Raw genomic sequence first — 23,384 nt, 5'->3', positions numbered from 1 at the left:
GTGTCTTGATAAAATACAACGGATAAAATATTACATTTTATTTTTAAACGTAAATGAAGTAAGTATGGTTCAATTTAAATTATTTCTTTGTTTTGAATGCTCCAGTCAAGATCATGAACTTTATTCATTATTATAACAAATATTATTTACAGAATGGCAAGAAAATGGAAATGTTAGTCGTTTTTTTTTAATCACACAAAACAATTAATACCACAAAACATCACAGAATTCATTATATTAATTTATAATATTTATATTATGGAAGACAGGAAATAAAGGTAAAAAAAAAAAAATAAATCGCACAATTCTGACTTTTTTTTTTTTTTCAAAATTTCGAGTTTATATCTCAATTTTTTTATTTTTTATTTTGGTAAGATACAAAACTCGCACTTGCAAGTTTTAAAGTCAGAATTGCGAATTTTCCGAGGAAAAAAGTCAGATTTGTGAGGTAAAAGTCGCAATTACCTTTATTTTTTATTCCCTGGCAGAAATACTCTTTCATAGCTCAATTACTTAACAATATGACAACAAAAAGGAAGAAAAAAAAAACCATACACACACACACACACACACAAATATACATATACATTATATATATATATATATATATATATATATATATATATATACAGATTGATTGATTGAAATCAATCAATCTGTAGTTTTAAATTTTATTTTAATGTAATTTTTTTTCTTCCTTTTTAATAATATATTTACACATACACACACACACACATAAAACGAAAACTTAAACAATATAAGTACAACCAAAACAAAGCAACCAAAAACGCATTCAAATCAATCAATCTCTCTCTCTCTCTCTCTCTCTCTCTATATATATATATATATATACATGTGTGTGTGTGTGTGTATAATGGTTTTTTTCTTCCTTTTTTGTTGTCATATTGTTAAGTAATTGAGCTATGAAAGCGTATTTCTGCCAGGGAATAAAAAATAATTGCGACTTTTACCTCACAAATCTGACTTTTTTCCTCAGAAATTTTGCAATTCTGACTTTAAAACTTGCAAGTGCGAGTTTTGTATCTTACCAAAATAAAAAAAATAGTGAGATACAAACTCGCAATTTTGAAAAAAAAAAGAAGAATTGTGCGATAAAAAAAATTACCTTTTTTATTCCCGGTCTTCTATTATAAATTAATCTGATGAATTCTGTTATGTTTTGTGGTATTAATTGTTTTGTGTGACTAAAAACAACTAACATTTCCATTCGGTTCATTTTCCTGCCATTCTGTAAATAATATTTGTTATAATAATGAATAAAGTTCATGATCTTAGGAGCACATTTCAGAAAGTATGCTGAAACCTTTTATAGAAATGCTTCTTAAACAACAATATGGGCTTTTTAAGGTCACAGAGCTCAAAAGTTTATGCAGAACAGAAACGAGTACAGCAGCACTTTCTCTACTACAGTAAATACAAAAGAAAGCCACTTTCTGATCCATTAGATTTGAAAACACACATGAAAAATATCATAATACACTTGGTGTACTTGTTTAATCCTTACGCCATATAAAACCATAAATATCCGCATCAATATACAGTACATTTCATCCTAGATTACACTCCATCATCACAGTCCAAAAATAAGGCTTATGCTTTTAGGGAAGTTCATTACAGTTAACAATCATTTGTCTAAAACACTAAAAAATAAACTTAGGTCGGGGGATTGTTTTCATGAGATTGACATTGAATGGATGGAAGACACCCACATGGATTAAAACAAATTCAGAAATATGAGATCATATTACATGCTCAGATAAAAGAAACAAACTTGAACTTAAGATGGCATGATGCTCTATTAAATGAATCCTCAACTCTCACATGAACACATTCGTCCACGGCTTATACTTCATTTCAGTCTTAGAGTTAGTATACTTTGGGTTAGAATATTGACACATTTCCATGACTCAGGACCTGAAGAAGGCAGAGCCCAGCTCGTTTTTAGGAGCGGAAATCTGCTTGGTTCTTAAAGACGTCTAGGAAAGAGAAAGAACAGAAGCAGTGAGTATTCAGTGTGCATCAGTTATTCCACGAAACGGAGTCCATCTGACCTTTTTTCAGTGTATTTCATCTATTGGGTCACCAAAATATATTTTTAAAAGCTTTTTGTATTAATTGAAATGTCTCCTTTAATAATGTTTAAAAACATGACATGCATTTTATTGTCATATTAGAAATTATTTTGTTTTTTCAGCTGACACCACCTATTTTGTCACGTCCCTAAAGGCCTTCTATGATAGTGTACTTCGGATATGAATAATAAAATAAGAAATTAATTTTGCCATTCCCATAAATATCCATCTGTGCTTTTTTGCTGTAAATTCATGATTATTCATTAAAATCACATCATTAAGCTCCGTACCTCAGTAACCCCTCAACCCCGTTACACAAACCATAATGAACTGATACTTATCATCAATAGGAAGTGACATCAAAGAAGTCTCCTGAACAACATTACTGTGAGCAGACACATGCAAGTTACCACCTTCTTTAATAATTACAACTAAATTATGTTGTGAAATTGTGTTTGTCAGGCTGAACGACTCAACCCTGTTACATCAATTAAAGATAGAAAACTATTACTTGTGAAAACTATCCTTGTTATTTCAACATTATTCATGATTTCTTAATATCATGCATGTCATGTGGTCTCTATTTATTCACTAGATTTAGAGCAGTGGCTAATTTGGGCAAAAAAAAAATCGCAACCCCGTCACACCTACATTTTTATTATTATTTTCTTGTTAAGTTTATGAAAAAGTAATTTAAAGTTAGTTGAACTCTGTCTGAAATGTTCAGAGCAATCATAAGAATACTGATTTTAGTTCAAATTCTGAAAAACGATGAGGTTTGTGACACAAAAAGTGCCCATTTCAGGCTTTAGTAGCAAAAGTGTGTGAGATTTTATGTAACTTTTATATTTGCAATTACTGAATTAGTGTGAGGGACGTCTGATTAATATGAAAATGTTGATTTTAATCACAAATACATTTTATAATAATATTCAGAGAGCTCCCATAGTGTCCATAACTTAAAATATTGACCTACAATAATAGGGATTTGATGCCCGAGATGGGAAAATATGGAAGTTAAATATGTCATTAATGTTGTGTGGTGTTCAGAAAACTCGAAACATTTTTTGATTTTTTACCAAAATGTATTAAAGTCGAAATCGTACGGGTTTCGTGGAATGACTCTATTAAAGAATCAGCTGACGCTCACCTCTAGAAACTGTTTGAGTCTGGTGACGGAGCCCATCTGACCAGTGCTGGTGACCGCTTCAATTCTGAGGGAGTAAAAAGGTTTAGTTTAATCAGTAAGAGAGCAGTTTACACCTGGTATTACTATTTATTTTTGGTGATTTAATCACTGAGACACATTTCTGTTTACAATTCTGATATTAAACATGATTCATTACTGCATACATTTATCCGATGCTTTTATATATATAAAAAAATAAATCTCGCAATTCTGACTTTTTCCCAGTTTGTATCACATTTCTGAGGAAAAAGTCAGAACTGCAGGTTATAAAAGTTATAAAGTCAGAATTGTGAGCTGACTTTTTTCACCTCGACAATGTCACATTTTAATCTCACGAGATCTCGTGGCACGATCTCGTCACACCCCTAGCATTTACACTTCACATGAGAGTGTTACACATTCTAAGAACCGCTGGCTACCAGTGGTGTAGTCCAGTTTTTTGTAGTGAGTATACTGTGAAATTCCCATCGCTCGTACGGTATACTGTCCATGTCCAGAAAGGTAATAAAAACATCATCAAAGTAGTCCATGTGACATCAGTGGATTAGTTAGAATTTCTTGAAGCATCGAAAATACATTTAGGTCCAAAAATAACAAAAACTACGACTTTATTTAGCATTGTCTTCTCTTCCGGGTCTGTTGTCAATCCGCGTTCACAACTCCGCAGTGACGCTGCTGACGTGTTATCCGGTGTGCCCGAGCTTCGTTTGACTGATTTTCTACTGTTTAATGTCAATCACCATCTAACTCAGCCAGTTAAGATAGCCTTAGATGTTATGAATATGGTCCCTGGAGCATTATCAGCTGGCAAGTTTCAATGCACAATTAAGAGTTCAAGTTGCAACTATTTTTACAAAATTCTGGGTTACATATTTTGGGTTCATTTTAATCCAGCCATATTCCAGCCGATTTAGTGTCAGTTATTTTGGATATACTGTATATCAGGTACAGTTCATGGCAAATTTTCACAAGAAAAAAAAAATAAATCTCTCAACTAATGCTGTAAAATATATAGTTGGTACTACATTCATATTGAAGGTAAAATTAACTGATTTGTATACAAACTTAAACTACAAAAGGACATTTTTGTAATATTAAAGTTATAATAGGCCTACTTTAAAAAAAAAAAATTTAAATTTATTTTTTGAAATATAAACATTTAAATGGTGGCTGTCAACTTGACGGATTTATTCAAACATTCATTATATAGGACATCAATAAAGGACATTAAAAAATATAATTAATATGTAATATGGGGCATATATTTAGCTAAATGCTCCTCTCTAGAGTTAATTTTTTGGTCACGAGTTTATTCACTGAATATTGAAATCTCTTCTGAGGTAACGTTAGCCTAAATCTGACATTACGTGACATTGTTTACAAGCGTCTTTCCGCAGTTTTCACCTGATTACGCTAATACACAAGACATGATATGGATTTTATTAAGTTGTTCTGTATCTTTTAACATACCTTTTAGAAGTTCGTTCATGTTTATTTTGCGCTGTAACTAGTATGAAAACGGAGGAGAGAATCAGTTCATGTGCGCTTCATGCTGCCGCTTCTCTTGAACTGATGAGGCGATACAGCGGTATTTGTTTTGTTTTTTTTCAGTGTAAAATGGGCAGAATTTGAAATATGAAACTTTGTTTCATGTCAAAAACAACAAACCACAATTCGTATTGTGATTTATTGGATGGTTACGTATCCTCTCGATTTTTAAGTGGGTATACGGAAATCCTTGAACATTCCTAGTGTGTATACGGCGTATAACTGCGTATCACGTAGACTACACCACCGCTGGCTACTGTTCACTAAAAGAAGATTTGGAGGCCTGTTTCTTTAGGTTCATTTCTGGATGAATGATATATAAAGAATAAGGGTGTTTTATGCATTTAGAAGGCAATAAAACATCACAGTTAAAGTATAATATGGAAATGTCTTCACCAAGACAGGTATAAATACCTTGGGAAGAATTCTTCATTGATAAGCAACATCAGTTTCCAGAACTGGCCGCGATATTGTTTCATTAGGGCATTTCCACAGACCTGAAGAGTCACAGATAGCAAAAATATTGAGTGTGAACAATCACAAAAACAATCACTTTATTTTAAGGTGATGTTAGTACTAAGTAATATTAATTAACTACATGTACTTACTATAGAGTTATGGTTAGGGTTTGATTTAGGGTTAGTTACTTGTAATTATGCATAATCTACTGTAATTACTATAGTAAACACATGTAGTAACGTGTAACTTCGCCACCTTAAAACAAAGTGTTTGCAAAAGGAAGATGAATTTACCTCCAGGAAGTCGAAGAGAATAGTTGCTGTGGTGTCAGCGATCGGCTCCATGTTGAGAATTTGGGCCAGCCAGCGCCAGCCGTGATTCAACCCATGAGGATGAGGCTGTCGGACCAGAGAAGATGAAGAGGTATGCTTATATTAGATATTCAGTTTCATGAATCGCTATGTTAACCCTATATAGCATATGCAAATTTCTAAGACACAATCAACGACATGCCTTCTGTTGTCTGATTAATAGTTTAGATTTTTTTAGTGTAATTTCACAACGGATGTATCAAAAATGATACTCAACAAAAAACACATATTTAAAAATATTTTGTCTAAAGGTATATTTAAAAACAAAAAACTAAAACTGATTGGCTTTAAAGGGTTAAAGCATGTCAAGGACCATCACGAACCCCTTGTTTGCCGGTATAAGGCCATCTCATCTGGATTATTGCCGCATAGAGACGAATCATTCCTGACATTCTCTTCAGGAAGCTGTCCTGCCCTTCCACTTTGGAGTCTTCCACACGGTATCCCAGAATCCTGATGGGCAAGGTACATTCATAATGCTTTACACATCAAAAATATTTAGGCCTAGATTTAAGATTTAAATACATTTTTACATAAACACACTGTTAAACTTAATGTAATGCATATTTGTCAGTCTCACAGGTCAGATTTCTGTAATAGTGCTAGTAAATAATGTGTTTTAAATGCACATTAACCAGGTTTATATTTATCATTAACCCTTGTGTGTTCTTTGTTTGGGGTCTTTGGTGTCTCCAGAGACCCCAGGCAACAAAATTTGATTTTGTAACAAAATAATCGTTTAAAACAAATGTAATTTTACTCTGATTATTAATGTTTTTACTCCACATTTGTGCAGTTTTTCAAGGATTTAACATATCTTTTAAATTTATATAAATAAATAAAATATTTATTTTTCTACAAAAACAGCTTTTTATGTAAAATTCACTTTATAAAAGACCCACATTTCTAACTTTAATTCATGGGGATAACATGGATAGTTTGACATGGTTTAGTGTCCATCTAGATTTTTGCCCATCTTTTGGAAAATGATGTTTTAAAAGTAAAAAATGATCACTTTATCCAGTAGATGGCAGCAGAGCTCCACTATTTGCTATTTGACTGACTGAAAGACATCTTTTCACAAGTTTTTTCAGCTGGATTCATATCTAAATATTATGACAATAAGAGTTACTTTTTGTCAAAGTTTAGCATTTTTTTTTGTACTAAAAAAAAAAAAATCAGTTTTTCAATATTGTTATTATAAGAAAATGGACAAATTCACTTTAAAATCAACATTATTGAAAAAAATATTTTTTTCAGTACAAAAAGATGCTAAATTTCAACACAAAGTAATTTTTATTGTCATAATAGTGATTTCATAATATTTAGATATGAATCCAGCTGAAAATACTTGTGAAAAGATGTCTTTCAGTCATTCAAACAGCACATAGTGGAGCTCTGCTGCCATCTACTGGATAAAGTGATCATTTTTTAATTTTAAAACATCATTTTCCAAAAGATGGGCAAAATTCTTACACTAAACCATGTCAAATTATCCATGTTAACCCCATGAATGAAAGTTAGAAATGTGGGTCCTTTATAGTAAAATTACATTTCTTTAAAAAAAAAAAACAACAACAATTATTTTGTTACAAAATTACATTTTGTTGCCTTAGGTCTCTGGAGACCTTTTTTACACTAATATAAAAACAAGATATCATTCCTATTTTCTTTATTTATTTATAGATCTAAAAAGTGTTGACCACCGTACAAAGTTTCATGCCATTTGGACAAAGAGAACATTTTTTTTTTTTATTTGAGCAAATGTCATTTGGAGTCAAAAAAGACCCTAAAGACCCTATAAGGGTTAATAATTCCAAATGGTTTCAATCTTAGTTTAACTATTGAATATTGCTTCTTCAACATCTAGCCATATTTTAACCATGTTAATACTTTTTAATAGAATAAATTAAACAATTTTTACACAATGAACTGATTTATGCTGATTCTGCGCTATTTGAATAAACGTATTTTGAAAATATGATTATTTAAATAAAATCAAATGCATGATTTTTTTTCTGAGTGCAGAAATCTTAATCGTTTCATGTATGTAGTATTACTGAAAAATCTGCATCATATTAAGATTATTTGTTTGTTTATGTTAAAATAGTGTAATCCAAATAGATGGAAACTTTATATTACAGGGTTGAAAATCAACAAAGACATCTGTTTTCCTCTTCCAACCCCCTCTTTCTTACCAAAAGGGCCATTTGTGATTCCCAAAAGCACAGAGGTGCTGATGGTGATGAAGATGTGTGTACATCAGAGGCTGCTAATTGTCACACCTTTAGAACGCTGGGGGAAGCTGTAATCTGATGATTGGGTAGTTTGAATGTCTCACATTTGGTTTTTAGTCACATGGTCAAGAAAGGGATAAAAGAAGATTGTAAGGCCCCATTTACACCTGGTATTAAGATGCTTTTTGGTCAATCGGATCACAAGTGTACGAGGGAGACATACCCGTTTACACCTGGTGCCTCTTTTGTCTACGTTCAACCACTTCAGTCCTGATTTCTTCAAGGGGAGGGTAAATGTATGGCCTTTTTCTGATCAGACAAAGTTTAAGTCCCGTCTGGCTAGCGCACTTCCCATAATGTTACGCATTAGGTCAGTAGACGGTCTTTTATGGCTGTTTGAACACATTCGACCACATGAGCGTTTACACTACGAAAGCAATGCATTTTTGACTACCTTTGGAAGTTTTCAAAAGTGGATAAGCCCCATTTACACTTTTAGAGTCGTCCACATGTGATCTGATCGACCAAAACGCATCTTAATACCCTGGTGGAAACAGGGCCAAACTGTTGCTATGCCAAAACGAAGTCCGTTCCGGGAGTCTGAAACAGCTCACCAAAGAGAACTTTCCAGAAAAGGCTGATAAACACCTTTGAATTACCATTTGGCCAATTATTGGTCCAATTGGTGATTATGTAATATAGGTGGGTTAAAAAAAGGGGGTACATGATGCATGGATAAACAACTTAACACCAGTGCAGACAGAATTCAAGAACACATTAAAGGGTTAGTTCACCCAAAAATGAAAATTGTGTCATTAATTACTCACCCTCATGTCGTTCCACACCCGTAAGACCTTCGTTCATCTTCATAACACAAATTGAGATATTTTTGATGAAATCTGAGAGTTTTTTTTTTTTTATCTCCCATAGAAAGCAACGAAATTACCACATTTGACATTTCATTAAAACAGTCGACGTGACTGCAGTGGTTCAACCTTAATGTTATAAAGCGACGAGAATACTTTTTGTGCGCAAAAACAACAAAAATTAAAGCTGCAAGCAGCATTTACCAGGGTTCAAGCATTTTAAGGGCTTTAAGCTCATAAAAAGGTATTATATTTTATTCAGCAAGCATGTAAACACTTAGATCATAGATGGAAAAGATCATTACAGCCAATTCAAGCAATCCAGTAAGGAAAAAAAAGTTTTTTTGACAGTTATAGCGCCTCCTATTGCCTGATCTCCACCACTTTTTTGTGTGTCCTCAGAGTGTGCCCATACATTTGCGTCTTAATTTTGGTGAAAATATCTAATTTCGTGTTGAAGTTACAGATATTTGTATATATGAGGGAACAAAAAAATGACCCAAGAATGTTTTTGATTGGATTTTTTGCCTCTTCCTATCAAAATTTTGACATACTTTAAGTGAATCAACTTAGGTTCCATGTTTCCTAAGCTGGTTTCGTCTCAATCGGATTAACGGTTTCAAAGATATTCACAATAGTTTTTTAAGCACCAAATCCCAACCTGGCAAGTCTGGTATCGTTTTACTTGGCAAGGTTTCAGCAGTCTAAAGATGTGACTCCCATGAAAATAAGTCAACCACACCCACAGTTAAATACATTTTAAGCTAAAACCATTAAAAATGTTTTTTAAAGATTTTTAACAGTTATAGCGCCACCTATGGTGCGATCTACACAAAAATTGGTGTGCTTCTTCAGAGTCATATGCTGCATGTGCTCACCAATTTTTGTGAAGTTCTGAGTTTTCGTTTAGGCTTTATAGGCTTTTGGGTATATTTAGCCACACCCATTTTCTAAATGACCCTGTTATAGCGACTCAAAGGGTAAATACGTGTTGTCCGTCTTGAGCCAAGGATTCCAATGATAGAAGACACTTGATTCTAGGACAAACGGTCTAGGAGATACGTTACTTTTGGTTGCTGTAGTGCCCCCTATTGGCCAATTGGGGTCATGTCTTGTGAGGTTCTCCCCAAATTGAGGACTAACATTTCGCCAAGTTTCAAGTCTCTAGCACTTAGGGTTTGGTCTGCACGATTCGTTTTAGGGGAGAACAAAAATAATAAAAATCCTTACAATTACAAATGTCTTAATAATGACTTTATTCAACCATTTTTTCTCTTCCCTGTCAGTCTGCTACAAAAAAATGTTGAATAAAGTCATTATTTTTGTTTTGTTTCTTATTCTTCTCTCAGATTTTATCAAAAATATCTTAATTTGTGTTCTGAAGATGAATGAAGGTCTTACGGGTGTGGAACGACATGAGGGTGAGGAATTTCCTTTTTTTGAGTGAACTAACCCTTTAATTGTATCGTAAAACGCCACAAGTTTCTCTCGTTTAGTAGATCCAAGTGATCAAGCATTATTCTTACTTCTGGTAATCCTCCACAGACATGCCACTTTCCATTTGTGGGTAGTGTGGCACAGCATACGGGCACTTCTTGTGTAGGTGGGCGAGTATAAGGTCTCCAATTTTAGGATGCAGTTCCCATATGCCTGACGCCACAGCGGCGATGGGGAACGCTGCCGCATGATTAGACGCCACCTCCTCTTCTCCTTGTTTCTGTGAATGCATTATTACAATCAACTTTATTTGCCTTCAAATATCTCCTTGTTTGTTCACATGAAAATCTGCCTCACCACAAACTTTTCTGCCAGTCTATAAAGGACAAACTCCAGACCCTGCGGATGCTGCGACGTCGTCACGGTCTTTCCAGCGGACGTCACTGGACGTCCTGACAACAGCTTATCGATCTTCTCAAAGGCCTCCTTCAGCGGGGAACCTACATGAAAACCATGTTTAAAGAAAAGTAACATGTAAAATTGTCAGAGGAAACAGCAAAAATGGTTTCGGGGGGCCAAAAATCATTGAGTGAGACAGTGATGTTTAATTAGTGATTAACATTAGTGATTACGTAATGCCTGGTGCATCGCAGAGCAGTGCAGGACGAGCATTTGTGGTTAAAATGTATATAAATTATTATATTTTTTTTTAGAAAATGAGCGATGGTTTCTCTAGATTAGACTCTTATTCCTCGTCTGGGATCATGTAGAGCTCTTTGAAGCTGCACTGAAACTGACATTTGGACCTTCAACCCGTTGAACCCCAGTGAAGTCCACTATATGGAGAGAAATCCTGGAATGTTTTCCTCAAAAACCTTCATTTCTTTTTGACTGAAGAAAGACAGACGTGAACATCTTGGATGACATGGAGGTGAGTAAATTATCAGGAAATTTTAATTATGAAGTGAACTAATCCTTTCAATGAACCTGAAACAATGCATCTCTTTCTTGACTGAAGAAAAAGTTCAAGTTTACAAAGTTTTTAGTGTCAGTATTACATTAGTTTACTATATATAATGTTGAATATAATGTACAATAATGCAATGGGGGAATATTTGTGGTTCCTGATAAGGACAAATGCCTTATGTTACCAGTAAAAAGTGGCATACATTGTTTTAAATATATCTAGTCAGTGACAAAGTGAAAATATATTCATCTAAAATAATTCTGTAATATCAGTTTCAGATTGATGAATATTTTTATTCTGGTGTCCTTTAATTCTGAAGAGCACTAATACTTTAATTCTTTCCCTGACATTGACAGATTTTTCTGATTTCCATGTTTTCACTGTTATACAGTAGGTGGCGCTATTATACATCTTCTAAAAGGGTACCAAAGCTCTGGATCAAACAGGAGCAGAAACAAAAAAGCGATTTTCATTTTTTTTAATGAAATTTACCTACATTCAAGTGCTGATTAAAAGAAATAATACATGAAGCTAGAATAAACCTGTTCTTTCTTTCGATAAATTGCATGTTCAGACATTCATACAACAAAATATTATGGGGGACATGAAATTGTGAAAATGATCAAAAATGCTGACGGTGGCTGGAAACTTTTAGAGTTAAATCTCAATATCGATCTTATTATGTAATGTTTTCAGTTGATGTATGAACAAAACTTCACTAAACATTATTTGAATTGCACCTGCCATCAAACAGAAACATAACATCATTCAAAATATAAAAGTGCCTTAAAATGTTTGTATACAAGTCAGAGTGTTGATTATTAAATCAGTTTGATTAAGTGATCAGTGTGTTTCTCACCTGAGCTGTTTGCGATCTGGCTTACAGGTGTGGCTGCAGCCTTTTGGAGCTCCATTTTTAATTTCTTCGTCTGCACACGTTCATAATATATAAACAGAAGGGGAAGATAGTTATTCAATATTCAGTACAACAGCATACAATATCCAGTAAAATCTCCTCAGAGCTGACGGGCGTCTGACCTGCGTGTCTTTGGCTTTGCCGAGGTCTTCAAAAGCCTGAGCGCACTGATTGGCCGAATCCTGCAGTGTGTTGTACCATTTTAAAGTGCTTTCATCTGCTCTTGTCTGCAAACCTGCAGAGGAGATGAAAAGCAAGTCAAATTCATGTCATGATAACGTTACACTTTGTGCACTATATTTCAAGTCTTCTGAAGTCACCAAATCTAAATAATAATCCACTGCGGCTCTCCAATCACATGCTTATGGACGTCAAAAGCATAATTTCTTCTACAGTGTTACATATCCAAACATCATGACGTCAAACCTGCGGCCACTGCATTCAAAAGGATATTCTTTACAACATCTTTTAGTTCATGTTACTTAAAGGTGCATTATGTAAGATTTCTGTCCGCTAGAGGTCTATTCAAAACAAAGGCGTAGCTTGATGACGGCAAGTTTGAGCGCGGAATCTTGGGACATGTGGTCTACACCTCACAGCCGGTGCAAAATAATCAGGATAGGACTCGGGAAGAAATCATGTTCATGGATGTGATTATTAACGTTACTGTAGTGTGAAGCAGAGCAGGAGCGAGTGTTGTGGAGCTGAACGAGGAGCTGGAGCGATTGATCAACACACGCCTCACGAGCAGCAGGACTTTTATTATGACACAGTCGCCGGCGCCGCTTCTGCTTTTCCGGTCATGAGTATGAGGAAACGCAGCTCTGTTTATCATATCAGATACATTTGAGTGTGTTGAAAATGATGTTATAACGTTACTCTGTGCGTTCACTCGGCGGCTGCTGTGAGACACTGTTACACACTGCAGTAAGATAGATCCATTTTACAATATCATATTAAATGCTGGATGATTGTGTTGATATATGGCATGCAATTCATTTTAAAATGTATTGTATGATGGAGAAAATGCTGTATTACTGTTACTAAAAATAAAGCTGCATCTGATTATGCTATGTTAGCTACTTCACAAAATAGTGTTTTTCTCTGAGACATGGTAAAGCATGTTACTCGCAAAACATCAAGAAAATTAGATTTAAACAGTGAGACTAAACGTGTTGAGCTATATAACAATTAGTTTTCTGTCTATAAATATTTCAAAACAGTTGTTCCCTTGTCTATTAAAACATGTAAATATTAAAGCGTCTTTGGTGTTTCCATGGTTTCTACAAAATAAAAGCGGAAACCGAGGGTAACGCGGGCATGACGCAACTGACAGGCGACTCCTCACACGTCCCGCAGCCTTGGTTAAAATTGCAATTTTCTAACGATTTACAAATAGTTGGAAACATTTGGGATATTGTAAGTACTCAAGTGAACAAAACATATAACACTGGCCTAGTGGTTTTTGGATATTTTACTGCAAAAATATTACATATTGCACCTTTAAATAATTTACTTTGAGACCTTATTGCAAAGTTTTACCAAAACATCTAATGCGCTCCACAGAAGAAAGAAATTCATACAGGTTTGGAATGACATGAGAATGAACTTTCATAAATGTTCACTCGCTCCCTCACCTTCTTTTTTGGTTTTCTCTTTAGCGGACAGCACTACATTTTTCTTTTGCTCCTCTTGCTGGGCTTTCAGCTCAGCCTGCCTCTTCTTCTCCTCCTCCTCTTCCTCCTGTTCCCTCTTCTTCCTCTCAGCAGCCTGTGCCACCTCGTTCTGCAGGCCTCTGACCAAAGACCTCATTTCCTGTAGCGCTCGCTCCGCCACAGTCAAATCCTCCACGCTGGGAAACTGACCCTGAGAACAGTTTACATGTTACATTTATGCACTTGGCAGACACTTTTATCCAAAGCGACTTGAAATACAGTTGCAAGAAAAAGTATGTGAACCACTTGCAGAATCTGTGAAAATGTGAATGATTTTAATAAAATAAGATTTTTATTTAGTTCTGTTCTGAGTAAGATATTTTACATAAAAGATGTTTACATATAATTCACAAGACAAAACAATAGCTGAATTTATTAAAATAACCCCATTCAAAAGTTTGTGAACCACTGATTCTCAACACTGTGTGTGGTTACCTGATGATCCACGACTGTTTTGTGTTTTGTGATGGTTGTTCATGAGTCTCTTGTTTGTCCTGAGCAGTTAAACTGAGCTCTGTTCTTCAGAAAAATCCTCCAGGTCCTGCAGATTCTTCAGTTTTCCAGCATCTTCTGCATATTTGAACCCTTTCCAGCAGTGACTGAATGATTTTGAGATCTGTCTTTTCACACTGAGGACAACTGAGAGACTCAAACTATTAAAAAAGGTTCAAACGTTCACTGATGCTCCAGAAGGAAACACGATGCATTAAGAGTCGGGGTGTGAAAACTTTTAAACAGGATGAAGATGTCACAATTTTTCTTATTTTATTAAATTATCTTTGTTTTTCATTTAGTACTGCCCTTCGGAACCAACAGAAGATACTTGCATGTTTCCCGGAAGAAAAATTAAGTATAATTTACCTTCATATTTCAATTCAAAAGTTTTCACACCCCGACTCTTAACTCATCGTGTTTCCTTCTGAAGCTTCAGTGAATGTTTGAACCTTTTTTAATAGTTGAGTTTGAGTCCCTCAGTTGTCCTCAGTGTGAAAAGACAGATCTCAAAATCATTCAGTCACTGCTGGAAAGGGTTCAAATATGCAGAAGATGCTGGAAAACTGAAGAATCTGCAGGATCTGGAGGATTTTTCTGAAGAACAGAGTTCAGTTTAACTGCTCAGGACAAACAAGAGACTCATGAACAACCATCACAAAACACACAAACAGTCGTGGATCATCAGGTAACCACACACAGTATTGAGAATCGATGGTTCACATACTTATGAATGGAGTTATTTTAATAAATTCAGCTATTTTTTTTGTCTTGTGAACTAAATGCAAACATCTTTTATATCTTTTATAAATAAAAAATAACATGCATTTTGTATGATCTCTCTTATTTTATTAAAATCATTCACATTTTCACAGATTCTGCAAGTGGTTCACATACTTTTTCTTGCAACTGTATATATATATATATATATATATATATATATATATATATATATATATATATATATATATATATATATAGAGAGAGAGAGAGAGAGAGAGAGAGAGAGAGAGAGAGAGGTATATGTCGACTCACGTCTGCGGAGGCCGGCACCACCTCTGACACCTGCGAGCAGAGCTGGTTGCCGCGGGTGATGTAGGGGGCGTGGTCAAGGGCGGGGTCTGTATGTGTGGATGGGCGTGGCTGTAAGAGCTGGTTGAGCTGTAGCACTTCCTCCTGTATTGCATTAATAGCTCTGTGCCGCTCTCTGCCCTCCACCTGCCGCTGGCGCTCAAGCTCCGCCTCCCGCAGGCGCTGCTGCTCCATCTCACGCAGCCGCAGATTCAGGATCTGTAACACAAAATACAAGGTTTTTAGACCGACATGGGTGTAATATTCCAGGTGTTGCTATTTACTTACTACTCTTTATTTACCATATAAACCAAGATTTTTTTACAGTGAAACCTGCAGCCAAACCTAATGGATGTAAAATTTTACAGTCTAAATCAAATCGACGTACAGTTAAACATAAGGGATTGATGCTTCTGGGAAAGCTATGATATGTAGATTATACACTATACATTATAGCTGCTGTTTATAAATTCAGTATATTTAATATCAACATGTTGTGCACTGTAAAAAATATCCACCTAATTCAACTTAAGTTGCTGTATTAAATGTTTACGTATAATCAAACTGGTTGCATGAGTTATTTCAACTCATTTTCTTTTTAAATCTTGTTGAAAGTTGAATATTTATAAAGTTAAAAGGAATTAAATAATCTTGTTAAAGTAATGGAAAAACATATGTTGCTATAACTCATATCAAAACTACTAATTTTACACATTTCTGATTTTAGACAGGTTTAAACTGTTTTAATCATACTTTTTGTTTATTTGAAAAATGAAGTCTGAATTATTTTCTGTGGTAATTGACTTTATGTCACAGATGCTGATGATAGAGCTAAACTTGAACTGAATCTTGAAGATTTCTGTAATATCAAATCTAGGGCTGTCAAGCGATAAAATGTTTTATCTAATTAATTTCATGATGTGGCGATAACCCCCAAAAGATCATTTAAAGTCATAATTGCGTTAAATGACAAAAGCATCACATAGACATTATAAAAAGTAGCTTTATGAAAACATTTTTTATTTGATTCAACAGAATTTACTACACATAAATAAACTTTTAGCCCTCAATGGACTAAAAGTTTGTGTATTTTGATTTTTGGGTGAACTATACCTGTAATAGGTTTTTTATTAATATGGAAATTAAATTATACTCTAAATAAGAAATTAAAATTGCCAGTAGGTGGCGGTAAATGTCCAAATGAGTGAGTCATTTAATCGTTTTATTCGTTCAAACAGCTGATTCAGTCCAGAATTAAGTAAATGACTCTCTTTATGAATAGGTCATTGAATCCTTGATTAACGCAACTGATTCACTCAAAACACGGATCAATTCAGAAACAAATTTTGCAGTGACAATAAATGTTGTTTAGAGACTCACAACAACTGCTCTGGCTTTCAAGGTAACATTTTCGCTGGCAAAATTGAGCAAAAGCAGTTAAAATATAACACAATATTAACTTCTTATTTATTGAACTGTTGTATAAAATCAGTGTCACATTTGCACTCATGCTATTCCGGACTAGTGTGATATTGCTTTACTATATCATGATATAAATATGAGACAAAAACTAATGCATATCTTGAATTTTAAGCCCTAATTAAATCCTAATAATCTCACTTTCGTTCGGTGTCTGTGTTCCTCTCGCAGCTTCTCCTGCCGGCCGAGACTCTCCTGCGTCCTTCAAAACACAAAACACAATTACAATCTATTTCAACTAATTCTGTACATGATTCAAACGCATTCACTCTAACAAACATCAGATCAGGGGTCACGTACTCTTTCTCCATCATGTCCCTCATACTCTGGTACTCCTTTCTCTGTTTGAGCTCCATTAACTCCTCGAAGCGTTTGAGTTGCTCAGACTCCTGGTTGGTAACTGTGGCCACCAGCCGCTCCTGCTGCTCCTGTCTGAGGCTCAGCTCCGTCTGTGAGAGAAAACACACACACACACACCTCCATCAGTGGCTCCTTAATTACTGCAAGATTATGGGAATACATTTTATCATTTTCTATGTGAATATATAGTATAGTGTAATTTATTTCTGTGATCAAAGCTGAATTTTCAGCATCATTACTCCAGTCTTCAGTGTCACATGATCCTTCAGAAACCATTAACGCAGCCCAAGTGTGTATTGTACCTTTGCTTTGGCCTTGTGTTTCTGCTCACACATGCGGATGCAGCCGGCCATCTGTGTGGCTCTGGGTGACAGGACGGAGATCGCTGGAGTTGAGCTGACGCTCGCGTCCGGACTGAGACACACAACAGGAGCCCCCTTTATTCGCTCCACTTTCTAACATGAAAAATAAGGAACAATCAGTCCTACAATCTCAAAAATGACCAGCAACTGTACAAAATACTCTCTAAGTCAAGTATGAAACAGAACAAAAGATATGCATGAGGATTGGATTATCAAAAAGAAAAAATAGAGGGCGGGGTCTTGGTTCTATGCATCAGTTGTTGATTGGATGTTCAGATGTGGGCGTGGCACTCTAAAACAGAGGCAGATGAGAGTGAGCTTGAGTGGGCGGGGTTTAAACAGACTAAATGATAGGAGAAATTCTGCATACATCAGCAGAGAGAAGTGTGTTTGTTTTCCTTGGAAGATCCCGTTATGACATTTTGATAAAAAAAATAAAAAAAAGTTAACATATGCATGGATGAATCATTCACAATAAGATCTAACATTTATTAACTATTATTTGAACATTAAATGATGTAAACATTATAGTAGACCCCATAAACTAAATTATGAACCTGTAAATGAGTATAACAAAGACAAAAAACTCATTGCATAATGTCAGCTTTTTTCCCCAATGAAATAAATATCACGCATGTTTGTTGCATGTTTATTAATTTTAGTTACTATTTGCAACAAAATGCATTTTTTTCCCTGTGACAACAAACTTTTTAACAATTATTCGCATCCAAAATAAAGGTTTGTGTTTACATAATGCTGTATGTGTGTGTACTTTGTCTTTATATACATATAAGAAACATTTACATGTATACATTTATATTAATTTAAATTATATATGTATAATTGATTTTAAATATATACATGTATGTGTTTATAAATAGAAAATAAATACATATAAATATACATAGTACACACTAGGGCTGCACAGCGATTAATCATGTGCAAAATAAAAGTCTGTGTTTACGTAATATATGTGTGTGTTCTGTGTATAATAATTATGTATTTATAAATACATGCATTGCACATACATGTACAAATTTAAGAAATATATACATGTATAAATAAATATACATATATATTATATTAAATATAAATATTTTATATATAAATATAATTTTTTTTCTTAAATATATATATGTATGTGTGTGTATTTATATATACATAATTAATATACACAGAACACACACATATATTACGTAAACACAGACTTTTATTTTGCGATTATACAATTAATCACGATTAATCATTGTGCAGCCCTAGTACACACACATATATATTATATAAACAGAAACTTTTATTCTGGATGCAGTGGATTAACTGGATTAAACAGCTCTACAGCAAATTAATTTAGCTGTTTTTCCTTGTAAAGCAGTGACAGAGCTTGAAGCAGTCACAAAAATATATGGATTCTGTTCCATATATTTTCATATTGGTGAGTTTATTTGAGAAATATTGGCACATGGAGTTCTGGAGAAAAAAACAAAACCTTTAGGAATCCTAGATAAACTTCTAATGGTTAAACAATAGACATAATCTAATCACACCGGCAGATAAAAGTGTGGTCGATTACCAAATCTGTCACTAATTAATACAATTTATGTTGCAATTCCTAAAAAAACTACTAGTTTTAGTTGCATTTAGTTTTCACTGAAATTTGGACGCCGGTTCTAACACTTTTGCACATTACCATCTCTTTAAGAGAAATCACTTATGTAAGCCTGATAAATGAATGTAAATGCATTAGAAGAAGAAAGCGAGGACGTCACCTTCTCCTCATCCTCCTCCGCGTGGATGGAGACCGGAGGTGGAGAGCTGGGGGATGAAATCTGTCTGGGGCTGATGGGAAGCGAACCGCAGGCGGCAGCATCCTCAGAAAGCCCAGGACTCGTATCACGAACGCATGAGGTCAGAGAGCAGGTCCTGAGAAGCGGCCGAGGACTCAGTCTCTTTAGGATCTGTCCTGACAGAGGAGACAGACTGGACACTTCAATACAACCTGCCAGAAGATCCTGAAAAACAACAAGATGGGAAAAGAAATAAGATTACAGGACAAAACAGACTTTAATGATTGATTGGAGAATATTTTAAACAACTTAAGCTTTTATTATTAATCTTTTCTCTTTAGTTGGAAGCTAAAGATATAAAAAGAAGTTAATTTTATCTCACAATTCTAGAAATTAGAAAGTGATCTCTTCAGAATTGTAAGATAAAGTGTCGCAATTACCTTTTTTATTTGTTATTCCATGGTGGAAATAAGTAAAAGCATTTTTTTTTTTAAATATGATGTATGAAATATGATAATATGAAATATGATAATATGAAAAGAGCTGGATAAATTAAGTTTATTATTATTATTATGAAATAATGTATTTTCGGCTCCAACAGAGTAAATTTAGATCCTTTACAACGACGTACCATGGTAAAGTGATAGTATCATATAATAATACCATGGTATTCTGATTAATATATTTATATTATAATATTTAAAAGGTATTTCACAGACTAGCATACAAAAATAGTAAGCATTATGGTTGGTTTTTGTTAGTATGCTAAAATATGAGCTAAATAACACATTATGAATTCGTTAGCATGTTTTACCTCTCCTTTTTCCACCCAGTCTGTGCTGTAATTGAGCTTTCCCTTCGGAGAGTTTTTCAAGGCCTCCAAAGTTTCCCATCGCATATTTTCAGAAGGCATTTTAGGAGAGTTTTACCCCTCAATAATTCACTAATTCACCGATTTAGCCTAAACAAACCGCCGGTGTCACCGCAGCTTCCGCCGGACGACTACAAAATAAAAGTCTGGATGACAAATTAAATAAACTATTCAAAAATTAAACATACACTACACCTTAAGTACAAACATATAATTACAGACATATTTACGCATAACCAGGATAAAATGTTTATTTAATTTTAAAGCCAATATCAGTTTATTTCACATCGTCAGTAGATGGCAGTGGAGAACTAAAACGCCGATAAAAGTCACCAGAGAAGAAGAGCGCGCAGTATGGCAGGGTCACACTCACTGTGGAGGGTCAGTCTAACATCAATATTTGTCTATATTTTCTATAGAAATGTTGATTAATGTTGAGTGCGTTTGCTTTATAAATATGGTATATGTTCTATAATATCACACGTGTATAGCATAATGAAGTGCACTACTTAACCCTACCCTAGTAAAGTCATTGGTGCAGGTTTGTCACTAACAACAAAAATACAATGGCTTTTGGTGTAAATTACCATGTTATTCTGTATAAATAATAAATGCTTTTGCTGTGGCAGTACCACTAAATAGCTCATTTTGTAAGTGTAATCACTCAGTACCTTTATTATTATTACCAAATTAATATTTAATGCCATAATTTTAGCATGGTGCAACTACAGTACTTTTGTTATTCTGCCATATGACTTTTGTTTGGCCCATATATATATATATATATATATATATATATATATATATATATATATATATATATATATTATATATATATATATATATATATATATATATATATATACAGTACAGTCCAAAAGTTTGGAACCACTAATATTTGTAATGTTTTTAAAAGAAGTTTCGTCTGCTCACCAAGGCTACATTTATTTAATTAAAAATACAGTAAAAAACAGTAATATTGTGAAATATTATTACAATTTAAAATAACTGTGTACTATTTAAATATATTTGACAAAGTAATTTATTCCTGTGATGCTAAGCTGAATTTTCAGCATCGTTACTCCAGTCTTCAGTGTCACATGATCCTTCAGAAATCATTCTAATATGATGATTTGCTGCTCAATAAACATTTATGATTATTTTCAATGTTGAAAACAGTTGTGTACTTTTTTTTTCAGGATTCCTTGATGAATAGAAAGTTCAAAAGAACAGCATTTATCTGAAATCCAAAGCTTCTGTAGCATTATACACTACCGTTCAAAAGTTTGGGGTCAGTAAGAATTTTGATTTTGATTTTTTTGAAAAGAAATTAAAGAAATTAATACTTTTATTCAGCAAGGATGCATTAAATCAATCAAAAGTGGCAGTAAAGACATTTATAATCTTACAGAAGATTAGATTTCAGATAAACACTGTTCTTTTGAACTTTCTATTCATCAAATAATCCTGAAAAAAAATATTGTACACAAATATTTTGTACAATTGTACACATTAAATGTTTATTGAGCAGCAAATCATCATATTAGAATGATTTCTGATGGATCATGTGACACTGAAGACTGGAGTAATGATGCTGAAAATTCAGCTTTGATCACAGGAATAAATTACTTTGTCAAATATATTTAAGTAGCACACAGTTATTTTAAATTGTAATAATATTTCACAATATTACTGTATTTTTAATTAAATGAATGTAGCCTTGGTGAGCAGACAAAACTTATTTTAAAAACATTAAAAATCTTAGTGGTTCCAAACTTTTGGACTGTATATATATATTTATGAGTGTGTTTTAATTCTTGGCCACAGCCACCACGCTCCTGTGACGTCTACTGGAGTGAATTCAAGCACTGCAAGAGTTTATTCAACAGATTTCATGAATACTACACCTACGGCAAATCACCAGACTGCCAGCAGTGGAAACAAGACTATTACACCTGCAAAGAGTGGGAGAAAAACCACAGCACACAAGCCAAGGTGAGGCGATGGGTTTGACTTGCACTTATGGAGCTATTACGATTGTTTAAATGTTCTTGAAAGAGGATTTTTCTGCTCACCAAGTCTGTATTTATTTGATACTGGAAAAATAGTGAAATATTATTACAATTTAAAATAACTGTTTTCTATATGAATATATTGTAAACTATAATTTATATCCTGTGATCAAAGCTGAATTTTCAGCATCATTACTCCAGTCTTCAGTGTCACATGATCCTTCAGAAATCATTCTAATATGATGATCTGCTGCTCAAGAAACATTTCTGATTATTATCAATGTTGAAAATGTTTCATATTGTTGTGGAAATTGTGATACACTATCATTCAAAAGTTTGGGTATGATTTAATTAATGCTTTTATGCTGCTTTAAATTGATCAAAAGTGATAGTAAAGACATTAATAATGCTACAAAAGATTTTTATTTCAAATAAATGCTACTGTTTCTGTTCATCAAAGAATACTATAAAAATGTCTCAAGGTTTCCACAAAAATATTAAGAAGCAAAAAATTGATAACTGAACAGCAAATCATCATATTAGAATGATTTCTGAAGGATCATGCATTTGGGTCACATTGCTGTTTATTCTGCCACTTCTCTCTTACTTTGTGTTCATCATCTCATACGCAACATTAGGAGTCCCTCCAGGAGAGCGAGAGGAAACGGGTCGCCGAGCAGAGGAAGTTCACTCCGGTCTGGGAGCTTCGGAAAACCCCTCCGGCTGACTGGCATCTCCCTCTCAACCAGGACAAACCACAGGACTCTTAAACACATTCACACACGCCGCGCACCGATGCAGATCATACGGGACTGTTTGTGATGCAAGAACCAAGTACTTGAGTCGTATGGACTTCCGGCTGGGAATCTCCTCACACTACCTCTCCTGGACCGACGCATGTCTGTTCTGTTGTAGATCTGATTTTCCCGGTTGAGTTAGTGCAACACTTAAATATGGAATTAATAAAATGAAAGAGTCAATGTAGCACGGAAATATTAGATATTGTCCAACATGTTTTGATTATTTTCCATTTAAACTCAATATATCCCAATTTTATCATGAACTCTTTCAGTCCAAAAGCCATAATTTTGCAGTTCAAGTATTTAATTCTATAATTGTGTTTATGAATGAAGACATTAAATGTTTTTACAAGAG

General features: G+C 34.2%; 2 protein-coding genes across 2 annotated transcripts; one reads left to right on the top strand and one right to left on the bottom strand.

Moving 5' to 3' along the window:
- Positions 1-1,250: 1,250 nt before the first annotated feature.
- Positions 1,251-20,326, bottom strand: gle1 (GLE1 RNA export mediator). The gene is made up of 16 exons (XM_067393462.1): positions 20,161-20,326; positions 19,329-19,571; positions 17,503-17,655; positions 17,141-17,289; positions 16,982-17,042; positions 15,326-15,580; positions 13,721-13,949; positions 12,206-12,318; positions 12,027-12,096; positions 10,558-10,700; positions 10,290-10,480; positions 5,984-6,113; positions 5,583-5,687; positions 5,245-5,327; positions 3,244-3,307; positions 1,251-1,997 (listed from the first exon to the last, which is right to left on the bottom strand). The coding sequence occupies exons 1-16, from the start codon at positions 20,257-20,259 to the stop codon at positions 1,929-1,931; spliced, it is 2,157 nt and encodes a 718-aa protein (XP_067249563.1). The 5' UTR covers positions 20,260-20,326; the 3' UTR covers positions 1,251-1,928.
- Positions 20,327-20,523: 197 nt separating this feature from the next.
- Positions 20,524-23,340, top strand: c9h22orf39 (chromosome 9 C22orf39 homolog). Its single transcript, XM_067393461.1, has 3 exons — positions 20,524-20,598; positions 22,045-22,212; positions 22,868-23,340. The coding sequence occupies exons 1-3, from the start codon at positions 20,572-20,574 to the stop codon at positions 22,997-22,999; spliced, it is 327 nt and encodes a 108-aa protein (XP_067249562.1). The 5' UTR covers positions 20,524-20,571; the 3' UTR covers positions 23,000-23,340.
- Positions 23,341-23,384: the final 44 nt, after the last annotated feature.

The sequence above is a fragment of the Chanodichthys erythropterus genome, chromosome 9, assembly GCF_024489055.1.
Source record: "Chanodichthys erythropterus isolate Z2021 chromosome 9, ASM2448905v1, whole genome shotgun sequence".
In the NCBI taxonomy this organism is placed as follows: Eukaryota; Metazoa; Chordata; class Actinopteri; order Cypriniformes; family Xenocyprididae; genus Chanodichthys; species Chanodichthys erythropterus.
The sequence above is the reverse complement of the archived record's forward strand: the minus strand, read 5'-3'. Positions and strand labels throughout refer to the sequence as shown.

Coding starts and splice junctions, on each gene's coding strand:
- gle1 (XM_067393462.1), bottom strand. CDS start 20,259: ATGCCTTCTGAAAATATGCGATGGGAAACTTTGGAGGCCTTGAAAAAC. Junction 15,581..16,981: donor AACACAGACACCGAACGAAA/GTGAGATTATTA, acceptor TTTGTGTTACAG/ATCCTGAATCTGCGGCTGCG. Junction 3,308..5,244: donor AATGAAGAATTCTTCCCAAG/GTATTTATACCT, acceptor TTACTCCCTCAG/AATTGAAGCGGTCACCAGCA.
- c9h22orf39 (XM_067393461.1), top strand. CDS start 20,572: ATGGCAGGGTCACACTCACTGTGGAGG. Junction 20,599..22,044: donor GGTCACACTCACTGTGGAGG/GTCAGTCTAACA, acceptor TCTTGGCCACAG/CCACCACGCTCCTGTGACGT. Junction 22,213..22,867: donor ACCACAGCACACAAGCCAAG/GTGAGGCGATGG, acceptor ACGCAACATTAG/GAGTCCCTCCAGGAGAGCGA.